This window comes from Castor canadensis, chromosome 8 (assembly GCF_047511655.1).
Source record: "Castor canadensis chromosome 8, mCasCan1.hap1v2, whole genome shotgun sequence".
NCBI lineage: Eukaryota > Metazoa > Chordata > Mammalia > Rodentia > Castoridae > Castor > Castor canadensis.
In genome coordinates, this window is record NC_133393.1 from 31325433 (window position 1) to 31344628 (window position 19196).

The 19196-nt window shown below is 41.5% G+C and overlaps 2 protein-coding genes across 2 annotated transcripts in view; one reads left to right on the forward strand and one right to left on the reverse strand.

Annotated features, from left to right (window-relative positions):
• Aldh5a1 (aldehyde dehydrogenase 5 family member A1) overlaps positions 1 to 19196 on the reverse strand; it is a 32113-nt gene that overhangs the window by 12465 nt on the left and 452 nt on the right. Inside the window, exons 2-6 of the mRNA XM_020166663.2 lie at positions 12185 to 12268; positions 11366 to 11536; positions 9640 to 9756; positions 4689 to 4832; positions 1190 to 1333 (exon numbers count right to left, since the gene is read on the reverse strand). Coding sequence (XP_020022252.2) covers positions 1190 to 1333; positions 4689 to 4832; positions 9640 to 9756; positions 11366 to 11536; positions 12185 to 12268 — 660 coding nt within the window. The remainder of the gene's footprint in view (positions 1 to 1189; positions 1334 to 4688; positions 4833 to 9639; positions 9757 to 11365; positions 11537 to 12184; positions 12269 to 19196) is intronic.
• The window catches only part of Gpld1 (glycosylphosphatidylinositol specific phospholipase D1), a 51017-nt gene continuing 50123 nt past the window's right edge, over positions 18303 to 19196 (forward strand). The window contains exon 1 of the mRNA XM_074082777.1: positions 18303 to 18321. The gene's annotated coding sequence lies outside the window, so the exon portion shown is untranslated. The remainder of the gene's footprint in view (positions 18322 to 19196) is intronic.

Below are 19196 nucleotides of genomic sequence, written 5' to 3' on the forward strand. Positions count from 1 at the left end.
ATGCATTTTTATTGGCTTAAAACAACATGATCCAAAGTTGTAGCTTTACAACACACATTGGCATTTTTGTGTTTTTAAAAAGAAACATACCTATTTCTGGAAAAAAAAAAGCCAAGCTTATTCAAGTTATGTGAAAAGTGAGAGATTAATTACCAAAGGCCATTGTATGCACATATGAATAAAAGAAATAAAAAAAATAAATAAATTTTAAAAAAAATCACTAAAGGTCAAAATAAGGATGAAAACTGTTTAATACAAAAAAATACACATTTTACCTTTTCCTTTTACAACATAACCTTTCAGGTGTATTTATTTCTGGAAAGCATTTAAAATTGCTCATTGACAGTACTTTTTAAGTACCAAATGTTTAAGAATATTTCTAAAGAAGCCAGGCTCCTGGAAGCACCTTGTATAGAAACTGGGAGATAGTACTCTCAGATCACAATGTCAACTCCTCAGGATGGATGACCTCAAGTCATTTAGTCTTTCCAGAGTTTCATCTGTAAAATTCAAGGTTTCTATCAGATGACTGGAAGGTTCCTGCCAGATCTATTAACTCATGACTTTCTTATGAAGTTTGAGCTCATCCTCTACTTCCCCAGGACAACTAGGCCATGCCCTGGGTACAGTGCTGCATCTTGCCTGGTCTGCCGTGGGTGCCTCTGATGCCCCCATCTCAGGAAAAGCGAGACACAGACAGGTCCTATAATACAGGACACAAACACAGAACCAGAGTTCTCAGTTTTTCTAGGCACCCTAATCTTCATTTTCCTACCTTCTTTCCCTTAACACAGGGATCGTCAGACCTTAGCTATTGAAGGCTGTTTCATACCTATGGAGTCGATTGTATCAGCTCAGTAGAGAAAAGTCCAGCGAGGGAAATCTATGAACACAGCCACATTCAAAGGATAGGAGAAAGAAGTGAAGAGAGAGCTGTTTGACTAAAAGACATTTTCAATTTGAGAAAGTCTTTGAAGCCAAAGACTATACTTTTCTTTGGCCTATTGAAGCCTAGCATAGTCTCTAATAAAAAGGAAGGCAATCACTAATGTTTGCTTAAAGAAAGAACGAAGAATAAAGGCAGGCAGGAACCCAGGAGATCAGCAAGGCAATGAACATGGTAGTATCTCTGTAAAACATACACATTGACCTCCTACCCCCAAACCCTGAAAAATTCTACACGACTCACCTGTCCACTGTTCCTAAATTTAGATGCCATGGCCCCTGCTACAGCCTGGTCCACATTGGCACTGTCAAACACAATGAACGGAGCAAGGCCGCCCAGTTCCATGGAGACCCTTTTCACAGAGTTTGCTGCATGGTGCAACAGGATCTGCAGGTGAGGGAGAATGCTGTGAGTACTGAAAGTAACACCCAGGCTGCTGTGGTTTAGATGTAAAGAGTCCCCGCTCTTTAGATATTAAAGGTCTGGCCCTCAGCTGATGGCACCAGTGAGAAGTGATCAAATCAAGAGTTCACAGCTGAATGGGCTATTAGGAGGTGGGCCTAGTTGGAGGAAGTAGGTGACCTTAGGAGGCATGTCTTCGAAGGCAGATCCTGTCTCTGGACCCCTCATCTCTCTGCTTCCACGAGGTGAGCAGTTTTCCTCTGCCACCTTCTGCCATGATACCTTACCCCTGGCCAAAAATCAATGTAGCCAGTTGACCAGAGACTGAAACCTCTGAAAATGTGAACCAAAATAAATCTCTCGCCCTTTAAGTCATTTTTCTCAGGTATTTTCTCACAGTGATGATAAACTGACCAGTACCCAGGGCCTCTGTTTTACAAAATTTCTAATAAGGAGAAAAAAAAAAAAAGCAAAATACCCATGGTGAAGATGGGATGATAATTTGTATAAGAAAAGGGAGAAACAAGAATATATATTACTCCCAGCAGGTGGCTCATACCTGTAATCCCAGCCACTTGGGAGGCAGAGATCTGGAGGATCATGGTTTGAGGCCAGTCCAGGCAAAAAGTTAGCAAGGCCTTTTCCCAACAAATAAGCTGGGTGGCTGGGTGTGATGACACATGCCTGTAATACCAGCTACCAGGGAGGAAGGTAGGAAGACTACAGTCCAAGGCTGGCCCAGGGTGAAAAATCAAAATCCTGTCTGAAAATAACTTAAAACAAAACAAAAAGGGCTGGAGGAATGGTTCAAGTGGTAGAGTTAGCATGGGACCTTGAGTTCAAACCCAAGTATAGACAAAAAAAAAGAAAATATTGTATCAGCATTTGCTTAAGAACAGTGGGAAGATACTAAAAAACTAAAATTACTTACTTATAGAAGTGGAGGAAGGAGTCAGGGACAGGGTGAGGTTGATACTGCTCAAGGTAAACATGGTAACATTGTTTTGCTTTTTGAGCCAGATTACTAAATCCAAAATATGTTAGTTTAAAAATCATGGCACAGAATAAGACAACAAAGTTCCCAAGAATCCCTACAACCTACGGCTTGTCCCTGATGACATTTCAAGGTATGTATTCAGAAAGGAGATTCACGGATATGTACTTTAAATAAAGTATAGCGTAATCATATGCTTTTTTACCTGCCATTAACTCTATATTCAGACTATTAAAGCCACTGTTAATATTAGAGCCATCAAATTTCCTACTGAAATGTCAGTATTAAATAAAAATAGTATAAGTTATAAGATTAAACACAGTTATTTGCTGGATTCAACACAGAATTTTTAAGAAAATTCTAGAATTTTTAAGAAATTCTATCTGCCAAGCCATTGACTTTTCTCAAATTTGCTCCAGTATGAAAAAGATTCTCACTGTTGGGTCACCACACCTTACTTCTACTGTCTATGGATTGCAGAGCCTGTCTCATGGTGCATATCTCTATACCTGTACTTGCTCTGTGTCCTCTCATTGTCTTCCCCTCAAGTCTCTACTTCCCCACAGTGATAGTCGGTATCTGGCTCCAGCCAGGAATAGCCCCTAGAGTACTGCATGACCCTTGGTCCTCCCTTAATGAGTTCTTTCAGCTCTGGTTCCCACTTTCCCACTGCTGACTTCCTCAAGACTTCAACTTCCCAAGATAGTAAACGGCTGGCCTGGCTCACCTTCTATGCTGAGCGACCTGTCCTATGTCACCGGCCAACCTATAAATTCTGTTTCCCTCAATTGACCACGCATGGTTCAGTTGTGTGAAGGAAGACATGAGGTATCACATGCTACAGTGCACTCGGCAGGGACCTGGAAGTGATAGCATCCCTAAAAGGAGGTGAGGGCAAGTCGGGCACATGTAGAACTTTCTAGGTTCACTATGTGTGTGGCAGTTAAGAGGCAAGATTCCATGCCCACGAGCTCAGCCTCTGAGCCTCTGTGAAAACTGGCTGGGAAGAGGCCCTGGACATACTGAGTCATTATTACTATTATTTTTGGTGCTGAGGATTGATCCCAAGGCATTGTGCATGCTATACCACCAGCCAGGTTAGCTATGCTTTCAGCTATACCTGTTGCTCTTCCATTTGCATCATTTGAGATGAATCACTGTCCTGGGTAAACAGAAGCAAAGCTGGACTTGATGGGAATATGGGTCACATTTTCCCAGGAGCCTGACAGGTGATGAGAAAACTGAAAAAGCAGTATAGGGGTTTCTGCCCTTTGTGCATTCTCCTGGGATTTCTCTGGCTTGAGCAGCAAAGATTTTAAGCCCCTTTTCAGGTCTCGATTCTCTCTATTTTAGTAACATCTGAATCCATCTGAGGGTAAGTTTGCATGGGAAGAGCCACTGAGCAGGACCCTAGGACTCTATAGATCTAAAAATTCCCATTTTATATGAGTGAATGGTAGGATTCCAAAATGTCATTTTCCTAGCTCATGGCATGACAAAAGTGAGAGTGACTGGGAGTTAAACAATAACCACACTATATCTCTGGTCTCATGCTTCCGAAAAATGACCTTCAGATTATTGTTACCTTCTGTGTATTTATATACATATCTAGCATGAGTGTGTGTGTGTGTGTAAAATAGCAGAGGGCTGGGGGTGTAGCTCAGTGGTAGAGCACTTGCCTTGAAAGCATAAGACCCTGGCTTCGATCCCTAGCACCAAAATTAAAAACAAAAAAGAAAATAAAAACAAAGTAAGAAAGACAAAAGGAAAAGAAGAAAAGATATAAACAAATTTTTTTCTAGCCTGACTTTTTTCTCTTTTGAACATTTAAAAGGATAAATAAAAATCTATTAACAGGCACAAATGACATTTTGAGAAGAAAATTTTTCAAAATGTAGGGAAAAAACTTTAAAAAAAGCACCTTTCAATTTCTGTAAATGCCTTTATCCCAAATACACATTTTTGTTCAATTCTCAGACTCCCATGTCAACATCAACATGTGCTCCTGGAATCTATATTCTGGATTGCTAAAGAAACCTGCACTCTGGAATTGAAAGAATACAGTGAATAGCTTTCAACCACTTCACCTAGTATAAAAACTAGGAAAATAATGAGAGCCTCACTATCAAACTCCTTTGGTAATATCACCTAAGAATCCATGTCATGTCACAATAGGGGACATTATCCAAAATATCCCCAGAGGATGATCAGACATTATTTTATTAGAGCTTTTACCACTCTCCTGGAAATTTGTCTAAAAGGATGATCAAGATAAAATAGGCTTTTTGTGTTCTATAAAGAGAAAATATTAGGACATTTGTTTTCTTTGAGACTTTACTCACATACCTTTCCTGTTGTTGTTGAGCCAGTAAAGGAAATTTTGGACACCAGTGGATCAGTACACAGAGCTTCCCCTACGTCCTTGGCCTTGGCTCTAGAACAGGGAATAACGTTGTACACACCTGGAGGAATTCCCGCCTGGTTCGCAAGCTGTGAAGAGAAACAGAAAGCATAGCCAGGTGCTAGTGGCTCATGCCTTCATCCTAAATATTCATTCAGAAGGCAGAGATTAGGAGGATCATGGTTTGAAGCCAGTCCTGGGCAAATAGCTATCTCAAAAATACTCAACACAAAACAAGGCAGGTGGAGTGGCTCAAAGTGTAGGCCCTGAGTTCAAGCTCCAGTACTGCCAAAAAAGGAAGTATATGTTAACAAAATATTAACCTCAAAAAACCCCAGAAAATAGAAGTAAGTAGATGGCAAATCCCAAAAGTAATGAGAAAAAATTAAGCTGATCTGGGGACAGAATAAAAATATACTTGGGGGTGGGGGGCTAGAAGCAGAGTATGTGCTGAGCATGAGGAAGACCCTGGGGCTGATATCACCAGCACACCAAAACAACCTGTACTTGTCCATCTATTATTGGAACGGGAATAAGATTTCTATTAGAGTTAAGTGATATTAATATTGAAGTTAATATTAATCATTTAAATAAAATTACACTTGGGTGGGGAAGTGCCACCTACAGGGCCCTGTGTGAGAAGAGGAAGAAGGCCGTGACAGTCCCTGAGGGACCTGACTGCACAAACCCACAGAGGCTCAGAGAACCATGGGTCGGGGCGGGCCACTCTGAGAACAGCAGCTATAAGTGGGAGGAGAAGAAAGCCCAGATATCAGCCAGGGAGTCTCAGAAAGCAAATGGCCTCATCCTTGAGCCAACATACAAAAGTAAAGGGTGCCTCTTGAACGTAAGAAGCTATTTCTAGCCAGGCCTCCTTCTAAAAACTCATGAAAACTAACTTTATATGAAAAATAAACAAAATTCTCAGAAAAGAGGGTAAATTCCATACAAAACTGTTAAAAGGAAGAAAGAGAACAAAGAGGCCAACAGGAGAAGGGGACTAGGAACTAGAGAAAAGGTCAGTTTGAGAAGAATCAACTTAGAAAGTAACACATATGTACATGGAAGCAATGTTAGGAATCTCCCTGTATAGCTATCCTTATCTCAACTAGCAAAAACCCTTGGTCCTTCCTATTATTGCTTATACTCTCTCTTTAACAAAATTAGAGATAAGGGCAAAACTGTTCCTGCTTGGAAGGGAGGGGGTAGGGGCAAGGGGAGGGGTGGGGGAAAATGGAGGGGGAGGGGCAATCATTGTATGCACATATGAATAAAGGAAATTAAAAAAAAAAGAAAGAGAACAAAGAGTAGAGTAATATCCCCAGAGACAAAAGTATATCAGAAAGATATGCCTACAAAACAGACTAAAATTATAATCTTACTTCAAGATAAAGTAAAAGATAAGAAAATTATCCCAAGCTATAAATGAACAATGTGAATCAGAGTTAGAAAAATTTAGAAATGAGCTGGCATGGTGGCTCAAGCTTATAATCCTAGCTAAAAGGGAGGCAGAGATAGGAGGACGATGGCCAAAAGCCAGGTCAGGGCAAAAACAGCATGATGCCCTACCTGAAAAATAAAAATGAAAGCAGAAAGGGCCGAAGGTGTGGCTCAAGAGGTAGAGCACCTGCCTAGCAAGCTTGAGTCCCTGGGTTCAAACCCCAGGTGAGGGAGTACAGAAAATAAATGGAAGCAAAAGAAAAAAAAATTCAGAAGTGAAGACCAAACTAGAAGGGACATGAGAATAAACATTTGCATAAAACCTCAAGAAAAATGGGAGGTGAAAAGGAAAGTATTTTATAAATTAGGGAAAAGATGAAAAGGCTACAAGAGCAAGTAACAAAAAAGACTCAACCAACAAGTCCTGGTATCTTGATAAAAGCACACTGCTGATGTAGACTGTTGACCCCAAAGCAGTCATCATGAACATACTCTAGTGATATATGCCTTTATAAAGGAAAAAACACACACCTTTATGTATTTATACAAAAAGAACAAGTTGACTTATAAGGGAAAGAAACTTAGATCTTTACAAAAGCATTTTCATAGGAAAATGGAAAACAGGTTTGCAATAACCAAGTAAAGTAATGTGACCCAAGGATTTTATTTATTTATTTATTTGTTTATTTATTTATTTATTGCAGTACTGGGGTTTGAACTCAGGGCCTATAGCTTGAGCCATTCCACCAGCCCTTTTTTTGTGAAGGGTTGTTTTTGAGATAGAGTCTCATGGAACTATTTGCCCTGGCTGGCTTTGAACCATGATTCTTTTCAGCTCTGCTCCCTGAATACCTAGGATTACAGGTGTGAGCTACCACACCCAGTACAACCCAGGGATTTTACATCCAGCAAAACCAATTTACAAGCATAGTGGCACAGACTGTCGTCAACATTAAGGACCCAGAAATGTAGTTCCCATGACCTTTCCTGAGGGTTGTACTACGGAATAAGGTGGCTACAGTCTGGATCTTGAATGTCCTCCAAGGGCCAGTGTGTTAAAGGCTTGGTCTCCAGGGTGGTACTATTGGGAAGTGGTGGGACCTTTAAGAGATGGGACCTAGTGGGAGGCCTTTTTTGGGAGGGAAGAGAGTGATAAAGGGATCAAACCTAGGGTTTTGCACATGCTAAGGAAGCACTCTACCACAAAGTTACATTTCTAGTCCTTGTTTGTTTGTTTTTTTTGAGACGGGGACTCACTATATAGCCCAGACTGGCCTGGAACCTATGATCTTCCTGTTTCAGAGACTGCTAATTGGTGGAAGTGCAGGCATATACCACCATGCCTGGCTTAGTGGGAGGTCTTTAGGTCATTGGGTGTATGCCTCCAAAGGGAATTGTGGACATTGGCTTTTTTTTCTTTTTCTCTTTTGCTTACTGGTCATTAAATGAGCAGTTTTGCTCTGCCATGTGCTCCTGTCATGATGCGCTGCCTTATCACAGGCTCAAAGCATGGGGCCGACCAATTATGAACTGGAACCTCTAAAACTGTGAGCAAAACAAACCTTTCCCATTTATAAGATGATTAACACAGGTATTTTGTTATAGTGACAAAGCTGGCTTGCACAAAGGTTAGCACTGGTTGTGAGTAACAATTATTCAGCTGCTTGTAGGAATAAGTCTAAATGAGGAGGTAAAAGGGAGGGAGTAAAGCTTGTCACGGTTATAACCCTCACAGTTGATTCAGACAGTGTAACTATTTTAAAATACAGGGAGGCTGTCACAGCCCAGAGGGAAATAAGGAGACATGACAACCAAATGTAATGTGGTATCCAGGATGGGACTGGGAACAGAAAAAAGACAATAGGTAAAAACTAAGGAAATCTGGGCTACAGGCATGGTTCAAGTGATAGAGTGTTGCCTTGCAAGCAAGAATCCCTGAGTTCAAACCCCAGTATCTCCAAAAAGACAGAAAGTTTAGAAAAACTAAAGAAATCTGAATATGTTAATGATGTATCAATACTGGATCATTAATTGTAATAAATGTACTATACTAATGCAAGATGCTAATGAAAGGGAGAGAGGAGAGAGGTCTTCTCTCTTTTTTTTTTTCCTTCTTTTTTTTTTCCGTTGTACTGGAGATTGAATTTCGGGCCTTGCACTTGCTAGGAAAGTATGCTACCACTTGAGTGTTTTTTTAAGTGTGTGGGTTTTTTTTTTGAGTTTGTTTTTTAGAGAGGGTCTGACTAACTTTTGGCTAGGCTGGTCTGTGAGCTTCCTATCTCCTGTTCCTGAGTAGCTGGAATTACAGGCACTGCCATGCCCAGCCTCCTAACCACCCTTCGTCCTCATGTGAGCTCTTTGGATGGATCTAGGAACATAATTCGTAACAAGAGATCTGATTTAAAAGAGAAAAACAGCCACATTTGCCATTCTGTGACAATCAAGACTATTTTCCAGCCTTGGCTTTTAAAGGACATCTTCCCCAAATCCTTTCAGCTTGTTGCATGTAGGAAAAGGTAGGCCAAATAGCCCTTTCTAAAGTTATAGCTCCTCAAGTGATTTCAGCTAGAAATGCCTGATTGCCAACTTGGCATTTTTTGAGATGGAGTGTCCTTAACTTCTGCACCAGTAACAGGGGCAGCTAAGTGTGGGGTACATGCAAAATCCCTGTGATTTCTGTAAGTGTAAAACATAAAGACATGAAAAAACAAGTCATGGGAGTGTCCTAGGGAGAGGGTTTCAGATGGAAAAGCAAGTTTAATGCCTGAGTTGAGGGTGAGGCTGGAGGGGTCTGAGGAGTGACAGGGGTCACAGTGGCCCCAGAAGATGAATAAGGGGTTCTGGAGTGACAGACAAGGTCAAAGGGCTTTGGAGTTTGGGAGGTGACATAGGGTCTTGAAGGCCTCTATAGGCAATCTAGACTTTACCCTGAGTAACACAAGAAGACTTTCAGGGATTTTAAACAGAAGGATAGTAAAATCTAACCAATGCAGCTTGAAATGGAGGCAAGGGTGGTAAATAAGAGAGCTCATAGAGCTGGGTGTGGTGGTTCATGCCTTTAATTCCACTACTTAGGAGGCAGAAGCAGGGCAGTCTCTAGTTCAAATCCAACGTGGGCTCTATAGTAAGACCTTGTCTAAAAACAACAAAAAAATAATAAAACTTGTAAATGTGAGAAATGTCTTCATTAAATTTAGTGCTTATTTAATGAAGATGCTTGATAGATGTCATTTTTAGGGTAACTGAAAATGTGGCCTGTAGGTATCCAAAAATCGCCTGTTATTTTTCTAAAAAGAGCAACATCTGACTTACAATAATTACCAGTCGGTTAAAACGTGGTAGCACACAGGAGATGCAGGCAATCACGGAGGCTCCAAAACTGCCTCTTTCTGCCCCTGATAAACATCCACTCATGGACGTGGTTGGCTGTCTACAAACACACAAAGAGAAGCTCACCTGGGCCAGGGCCAGGGCGGAGAAGGGTGTGTCTTCAGCAGGTTTCACCACCACAGTGCAGCCGGCTGCCAGGGCGGCCCCCACCTTCCGGGTGATCATGGCGCTGGGAAAATTCCACTGGGATTGGAAGAGCAAAGGAAGTATGTGAGAGGAAGGGTGCCTCATTATGCAAAGCAAGGCAGGTCGGGGGTCAGTCAACAAAGTCCACTGCACAACTGACTGGCAAACCAGTTCTCTGGTAGCACAGGTGAGCTCTCAGAACACCTGACCTTTAAGGGACTTGGGAGATAAAGGCTCGTAAAGATAGGAAACATTTTTAGAATCTGACACAGTATAAAACTATTTAGACCAATGTTTTCTGTTAAGGGCTAGATAGGTTTTTAAGGATTTATGGGATAGACAGTTTCTGTCACAACTACTCAACTCTGCAGTTACATCATGGAAGCCACTAAAGATAATATGCTAAAAAATGGACATGTGAGTTCTAATAAAACTTTATTTACAGCACAAGCAGCAGGCTGGATTTGGCTTGAGGCCCTTGGGAGAAAATATTAGTGATGAGATTTTGAAAATGGCAGGTAGTTTGTCACTTCACTCTATATACATATTTAAAGATATCTATAGACATCTACATATCTTTTTTTATTGTTGTGCTGAGAGGACGTACACTATGGCATTTACAAAAGTTCTTACAATGTATCAAATATATCATACTTGAATTCATCCCCTCCATTCTTCTTTATCCCTCCTTCCCCCCATTCCTGGAGTACTTTCAACAGATATCATTTTTACAGTTACATACATGTGTACATAGTATTTGTACCATAGTCACCCTCCTACACCCTTTCCCTGCCACCTCCCCCCCCCACTGATACCAATGACATGTACATATCTATAATAACTGAATTTTATTTTATTTTAACTAACATTTTTATAGTGTTTATTCTATATCAGGTGTTGTTCTAAGCACTTTAACACTACAATTAAAACCCTTATTGTATCTCAAGGTTAGGAAGTTATTCAGTATTATTATTATTATCCTCACTTGCAGGCTTGAGGAAACTGAGACAGCACAGTTACGTAACTTGACCAAGGTCAAATGACTACTAGGAAACAGTAAGCTTCCAGGCAGACCTAGTTGGTCTAGGCAATAAGGAGGACTCTATCTGTACCTTGCTATCCTGAGACGAGAGGGCAGATCCTGAAGAGAAGTTAGTATAAAACCCAGGAAAGGGAGATTCAGGTAGAGCAGCCGCTCACCCTACAGTGCACTGCAGGCCCATCCAGGTAGATGGAGCATCTTGTTTCTTAGCCTTCTGACCTCCAGAACCTGGGCCTGTGCCTGCTGATAGGTTTACAAGTGCTCTGCAATTCCTGATAACCATAAATTGAACATAACTTTTTCCAAACAATGGCACAATAAAAAATGTGTCCTATCTCAAGTTTTCAAAACAAAAAAAGATAAATTCCCAAAGGTCTTTTCGAGGTAGTAGGCAACACCCTTGAATCCTGCTGTGCGTCACCTCATTTGTGAAGGCATTAGCAAACCCTCCTACTCACTGCCACCTGGAATGTGGAAACCACCTCTGCAGCCAGCAAAGGTATCAGGAAACCAAGGACAGGTGACAAAGCTAACAGGATGAGTACACCTGCTCACGAGGAAGAACAGCTTCCTGCCCCCACAGCCAGTCTCCTACCCTGGGATCTGGCTGGTCCTGCCACTTACCGGTGTGATGATGGCGGCCACACCAATGGGCTGTTTGAAGACCAGGGCCCGCTTTTCCTTTGGGGACATAGGGATAATATCTCCATAAATGCGGCGGGCTTCCTCTGAAAACCACTCTAGGAAAAGGGCGGAATAAAGAATTTCTGCCTGTGCCTCCTTCAGTGGCTTTCCCTGGATCAAATCAGAACAGAACACTTACTTCCTTCTACTAAATAAACACGCGACTCTGTTTCTAAATTCTTCAAGGCTGCAAGAAGAGTATAAAATTTCCCATACAAAACTTAACAGGGTTTGGGGGAAATTTCAAACTTGGGTGCAAGACTTAGCAGAATTACAAACAATGATGGCTGTGTCACCACTAAGCCACAAGTCATTTGCATTCTCAGTATGTCCACAAACTAGGGGGAGACACTCAGCCCTGTGTCTTCTAATTTTTTCTCTTTCTAAGATCTCAAAACATTGAATCATGGTGCAAAAGCACTTTTCGTAACTATAGAGGAATTAATGGTTTATTTTAAAATATATAAAAACTGTAGAAAATCAAAATAGTCACCAAACTGCAAAGGTGAAAAAGCAGTATCCATGTATTTCCCAAAATCTACTTTTTTCATATTAGTAAAGAACACTTAACATACAAATTTTGTTTTAGCAAGTGTGACTACTAGACAGAATAATGACTTGAAACCTGATCATCAGACAAAGAATCACATATTCTTTAGCTACAGAAGAGTACCAATGGAAGCCAGAGGCTTTCCCAAGCTTTAGTCTAAAAACTCTGGGACCCCTTCTGAGGGTAATGAACCAGGATCCTGAACTTACACTCTCGGCAGTGATTATTTTTGCAAGGTCGTCCTTATTTTGTATCATTAAATCGTACCATTTCCGAAGTAATGAACTCCTCTCCTGAAAGAGAAATGAGGAAGGAAAGTAATGAAATGTGAAATGTAAGACAGACTACTAAACAATCTTCGCTTCCCTGGCATATTAACTATATGCTCTCATTCTTGGAGAAATGGTTAATTTTAGATGTTAACTACACTAAGCTATGGGATGTCCTGATGGCTGGCAAAACATTTTTGGGTGTGTCTACCATTGTTTGTCCAGAAGAGATTACCACTGGAATTGTTAGACAAAGAAAACTTGCCTTCACCAACACATGTGGACATTGTTGAATATGTTAAAGGCTGGAGCAGAACAAAAGGGCAAATTTGCTCTCTGCTTGAGCATCTGTTCTCTTCTCCTGTCCTTGGTCATGGGCCCTCCTTGTTCTCAGGCGTTCAGCCTGGGACTGGCTTCTTAAGCCTACAATTTGCAGATGGAAGACCATGAGACTTTTCAGCTCCCATAATTGCATGAGCCAGTCTCTCATAATAAATCTTTTCATATATTTCTATATACATTCTACTAGTTCTCTTAAATTACATAGTTGGGGTGATATACATTAGCCTTTCTTTTTTAAAAAAATTAGGATATATTTGTTGTACAGGGGAAATTCATAGTGACAATTCCAAATAAGCTTATATTATACATTGGTTACACCATCCCCACTGACTCTCCCTGCTCAATCCCCTCCCTGCCCCACTTAAAGCAGTTCCAAGATGTTTCTTTGTTCTATATTTCATATAAGTCTATGAAGTCCATCAACCATATACCCTCATCTTAATCTCCTTCATTCACCCTCTCCATCAACCTTTCTTTGATAAGTAATAACAGAAACTAATTTTAAATCTAATATGTACTGAGTCATAAATTATAAAAAGAAAAGTTTTGTGGAATCAGCTATTATTACTTGCAGTAAACAATAACTTTGATTTTACCACACAAAGGGATAGTTTTCTACTTTTTCTTTCTTTCTTTCTTTTCTTTTAGTTTTTGCTCTGCTGGGGACCAAATCCAGGGTCCTGTGCATGTTAGGCAAGCATTCTACCACTGTGCCATATCTCCAACCAAAGGCAATTTTTTTGTTGTTTTTGCCATGTAGGGGATCAAACCCAGGACCTTGCCCATGCTAGGCAAGTGCTCTACCACTGTGCTAGCTCCTCAGCCAATTTTCCACTTTTAAAAATTACTTTTTTAGCTGGGGATGGCAGCACATACCTGTAGTGGTAGCTACTTGAAGGCTGAGGTAGGAAGATTGATTGCTTGAGGCTAAAAGTTTGGGGCCAGCCTTGGCAACATAGTGAACCCATTTCAAAAAAAAGAGACACATGCGTATATGACATATCACACACATTCACATACACACACACATATTTAAGTTGTGGTAAAATACACAAGACAAAAGGTTTACCATATTACCCACTTTTAAGTGCACAGTTCAGTGGTACTAAGTACAGTCACAGTGCTGTGCAACCATCACCACCACCCAGCTCTGAACCATCTTCATCTGGCAAAACTGAAACCCTACCTAACAAACACTAACTCCCCATTCTCATGACCCCAGTCTCTGCTAACAAACATTCCACTCTCTGTCTATGCATCTGACATCCCTAGGTACTTCAAATAAGTAGAATTACACAGTATTTGTCCATTTGTAACTGATTATTTTATTCCACATAAGGTACTTTGGTATTGTTCCCTATCTTAACAACTCTGGCTAGCTGGATTTGTCTGGTAGACTGGGATGGAGGTTGAGGTGTGTGTGAGGCATAAGACAGGGGTTTAGACACTTAAGAAGAGGCCCAGGCACCACACTGTGAATGTACTTACTGCCACTTACACTTACAAATGGATAAAATGGTAAGTTGTATGTTATGCATATACTCCCACACTTAAATTTTTTTTTGTAAGCAAGTAATAGTAGACCATGCCTATAATCCCAGCACTAAGGAGGCTGAGGCAAGAGGATTGTGAGTTTGAAGCCAGCCTCAAAAAATTTTTTTCCCAAAGAATGAAAAACACATAAAGGGATAAATTGGATTATTAAGACTATTATGGCACTGGAGGTGTGGCTCAAGTGGTAGAGCACCTGCTTTGCAAGCATGAAGCCCTGAGTTCAAATCCCCATCTCGCCAAAACAAAAAAAGAAGCCTCAAGAATATTATGGAAAAAATGGTTTCTAAAAATCTATAAAAAGTTTTAAATTAATTCATAAAAGTATTTGGAAAAAAAAGAAGAGTACTAGAGAATATAGGCCCCCTGAACAGCACAGAGGCACACTGAAAAGAAGTGCACCCATGGCTCCAGCTGAGACAGTTGAGGACTACCCAAAAGGGGGATAGAGGGATCAGATGATGGGAAGGGATCTGTAGGGATCAGATCTGTTTTGTGCCTTCACAGCAAAGCCAACGAGGATGTAAATGGGATTCCAGAGCTCGTGGTCAGCCCCAGAGGTAAAAAACACAACAGATACAAACTCATCCCACCAACACAGATATGAATAAAAGTCAGCCTCCTGAAAACCTGTTACACCAGCAGTCAAAGCTGACCAATGAGCTGCCTACAGGTGAGCTCACACACTGGCCAGTCAGGACAGGACACTCTGCCAGTCTGTTCACCCTATTTCATAGAGGACTTGGATGGGAACCATCGATAGAACTCTTACTACGTTAGTTGCCGCTCTTCCTTTTGGGGAGCTGCTGTTCGGATTTGCTTGTGATCACAGCAATGTCTCTTGCCTTGCTCAAGCAGTGGTCCAATAAAATTCTTGTCTGTATTCCTCTGGGTCCAGTCTCATTTCTACTGTTTTTAGGCCCAAGAACCTGGTTCTGGAAACATAGCCTCCTGCACCTGAACAGGTGTATCCAAAGCCAAGAGGAATCTTTGGTTTACTCTCACCTGCCTGAAGGACCACTCATTGCAATGAGCGAGCTTGGCTTGTCATTCTGATGTTCTAATTCATCCAGAGGTCTAAGATTTTAATTATTTTCTTCTTCTCATAAGGAGAGAGCCTGTGCATGTGAATGCATCACTAATTATTTCCTTGGGGTTATCTCCCTTCCCTGTTTTGGACAGGCTTACTTCTCAAGGGTATCATTAAGGCTACGGCCTCCAAATCTCAAACACCAAGAGAAGAGGCATTGACGTTACTTAAAAATATAGATTACTGTAGTATTCAGATTTTATCTACTCTGCCTCTGCTCTGTAACAGTTAAGAGTCTGGTGATCATAGACCAGCACACTGTGGGTTGTTTTAACTGGATAAGAAATGAATATTGAAATGTAAGAGGCCTGCTTCAGAGAAGCAAATAAAATAACCGAGTAAATGGCCTGGTGTGAATCTAGCGCCATGCTTAGTCTGAGAAAGAATGAGAGAAGTATATGAAACAGCATGAAATATAAAGTAGGTTCTGCTTTCTGGCAGAAAACACAATGTCTAGGGTGGACGTATAGACCAGTAGAAGCCATGAATTATCTTTAGTATGCAAAGCTTACAGCAGGCAAGGTATTGGTTGAATTATGTCTGCCCCAAACAGGTAATACTCAGTACTTCAGATTATGACCTTATTTGGAGATAAGGTCTTTATAAAGATAATAAAAATATATTGAGGTCATTAGGGTGTGTCCTAAGCCAATGTGACTGGCAGCAGTCTAAGAAGAAGGCATTTGGACAGAGAAACATCCAGCAAAGACAGTGTGAAGAGACACAGGGGAAACAGCCATTTATAAGCCAGGTAGAGAGGCCTGGAACAGATCCTTCACTCTTAGACCTCAGAAGGGAACAATTCTGCCTGCCAATGCTTGATTTTAGACTTCTAGCCTCCAGCCTGAAGACAATAAGTTGTTGCTTAAGTTTCTCAGTTGGTGGCCTTTGGTGATAGCAGGTATAGAAAACTAATAAAGATGCCCTTAAATTACAGTGAAGTTACATCCTGATATTCCATTGGAAGTTGAAAATATCCTAAGGCGAAAATGCATTTAATACACCTAGCCTACTGAACATGATAGCTTAGTAACACAGTGTACTGTAGGAGTACTAGTTGTTTCCCCTTGTGGGAGCTGTGGCTCACTGCTGCTGTCTAGAATCAAGAGAGTATTTGACCGCATATGGCTAGACTGAGAAAACACCAAACTTCAGAATAGTTTAATTCTGAAGTATAATTTCCATTGAATGCATATCACTTTCACATTATCATAAAGTCAAAACAACTTAAGTTTTGCCATCATCAATGGGGACTATCTACATGGCCTGAGTGAGGGGCTGTGTGGATGTGCAAGAATCAGGCAGGGTTCCTGAAAGGCAGAACAATGGTCAGTCATGTGGGATCCTATTCCAGCTTTCTATTGGACCAGCAGTGAAGGGATGGGTGGGAAACTGTGAGCGTCTCCCAGCCATTCTCCTCATCCACAACATGACTCACGTGTCATAGGGCCATTAGGAGCACTAAATACAACCCATGCAAAGCACCAAGAATAGTACTTAGCTAAGGTGGATACATGAATGCCTTCAAAGATATCTATGAACCAAGTCCCCAGAACCTGAGACTGTGATACCTTATATAGTGAAAGGGTCTTTGCAGATGTGATTAAGTTAAGGATCTTGAAGTAGGGAGATTATCCAGGCAATGCTGAGAGTCATTATAAGCGAAAGGCAGGAGGGTCAGAGTCAGAGAAGGTGGCCTGATAAAAGAATCAGAGGTTGGAGGGATAAAGGACTGTGGGTCATGAATATGGGCAGCTGTAGGAGCTGGAAAGGGAAGGGAAACAGATTGTCCCCTAGATATTCCTAAAGGAACACCCTGCTAACCCAGTTTGGACTTTTGACTTCCAAAACTATATGAGAAAAATTTGTACTGTTTCAAGTCACTACGTTTTTGGAATTTTTTTTTTTTACAGTAGCCATAGAAAACTATGTATTAGCTTAAAAGGTGGTCAATAAATATCATTTTTTGGGTTCTCTAGAAGTTCACAAGTTGGGAAAGGAAGGTCATAAAACAAATGAAAAGAATGCAGAAGATGACAAGGTGTATGGACCAGTGCTGCAGGTTCAGAGAAGGGAACCTGATAAGTTCCTTTAAAAGCAGAAGTTATGAATGACTAGACCTTTAAGAAAGGGTGGGAAAAAGAGGAGAAAAACAGGCCTGGAGAGAAAGACAGCCCAGAGGCAAGAGAAGGGTGAATCACAGAGTTGCCTTCCAGACAGCATTTGCCATTCCCTGCCTTTGTGCCCTACCATCTCCCACTTGTGGTGGAACCCTTATGGAATTGATGGCACCCCTGTCCTTAGTGGATGTTCCAGGATCCAAGAACCTTTCTTTTCAAGAAGTGAGTTTCCCTGAGAAGACCAGGGACCTTGCAAGGTGTAAGCTGACATGTTCATGTTCAAGGGGCACAGACTTTAGGATGGGTGATGTGCTCAAATGATGCTGCCTATATCAGAGAAGCCCCAATACTAGCCCTGCAGCACCAAGCTACCACCAACAGAACTGGAAGAGTTCCCTGCATCCTTGCACCTCTGTACTGTAATACCACTGTGTGGTGAGCCTCCAAAATAATGCTAGAGGGCCAGACCTGATCCATTCCCTGCTTACCGTTCCCACAGCTGTGAGTACATGAGTGCAGTACACTCATGAGTACATATGAGTCTATGAGCAGGTGGCTGTATGTATGAGCTGAAGTTTGAAAACTTCAGCTCATACATACAGCCACCTGCTTTCCGTCTTCCCTTGGGTATATAACAGATATCCCAACATCTTGGAAACCTACCTTGATGCTATGGGTTGAAAGGTGTCTCCCTCCCAAACTGATATGTTGAAGTCCTAACCCCTCACCCTCTCCTGGTATCTCAGAATGTGACTATGTACATGGAGATAAGGCCTTTAAAGAGGTGATTAAGTTAAGGTGGGGTCATTGGGGTGGACCCTAATCCAATGACTGATGTCCTTTAGAAGGTGATTAGGACACAGCTGCAGGGAGGGAAGACACAGAGAAAACGACCATCTACAAGTCAAGGAGAGAGGCCTGAGAAGAAATCAACCTGCCAACCCCTTGATCTCAGACTTCCAGCCTCCAGAATTGTGAGCAAATACATTTCTGTTCCTTAAGCTGCCCAGACTGTGGTATTTTGTAATAGCAGCCTAGCAAATTGATGCTAACTTACCTGACCACACTCTATACTGCATGTTACTTTTTCCCATTGGCCCCTGATCCTCTTCCTTTACTTCTGTTTTTTGTCCCTCACATTATTCATCACCTCTATACTTGTTTGCCTAGGTATTATGTTTACTGTTTATAGTTTGGCTCTTTCCTCCCCCCACCCCTGCACCCTAAGATTGCTCCATACGAGCAGAATCTTCTTTTGTTGACTCCTATATCCCAAAAACCTCCAACAGGGCATGACATAGAGCAGGTGCTCAGTAAGTATCTGATGGATGAATGCAGATTAGGAGAACCTGATCACTGGGTGCATATTTCAGAACGAGGGCTTTGAAGGATTGCTCCAGGTATAATGTAATAAATGAAGGAGGAAGAAAATTTCTTAAATAGTTTCTTGTCCTTCCCATCTAACAGCCCCCATCCCCAATTTTCCTCTGTTCTCCATGTTAGTAAATGCAGTATTTATCCATTAAAGCGAAAAACCTAGAGAATGGTTCTGGACTTCCATGCCCCCTGCACAGAGCCAACATATGTTCCCCTACTTCCCTTGGCAAGAGTCCCCCCCCTCCACACACACTGCCTCACGTTGACCACTTGGATTACTTGTTCTGCCTCTCCTATGGGACAGTACACTTAATGAGACTTGAGGGCGAGGAGAACATGGCCCGGCGCCTGGCATGGCACCTAGCATGGGGCCGACGCGCCAAACACATTTGTGTTTGTCTCTTTTCTTGTTGCTTTTTTCTGCCTTGCGCACCGCGGGGAACTGAGAGATGCATGGGGGGAAGGGGTAGGA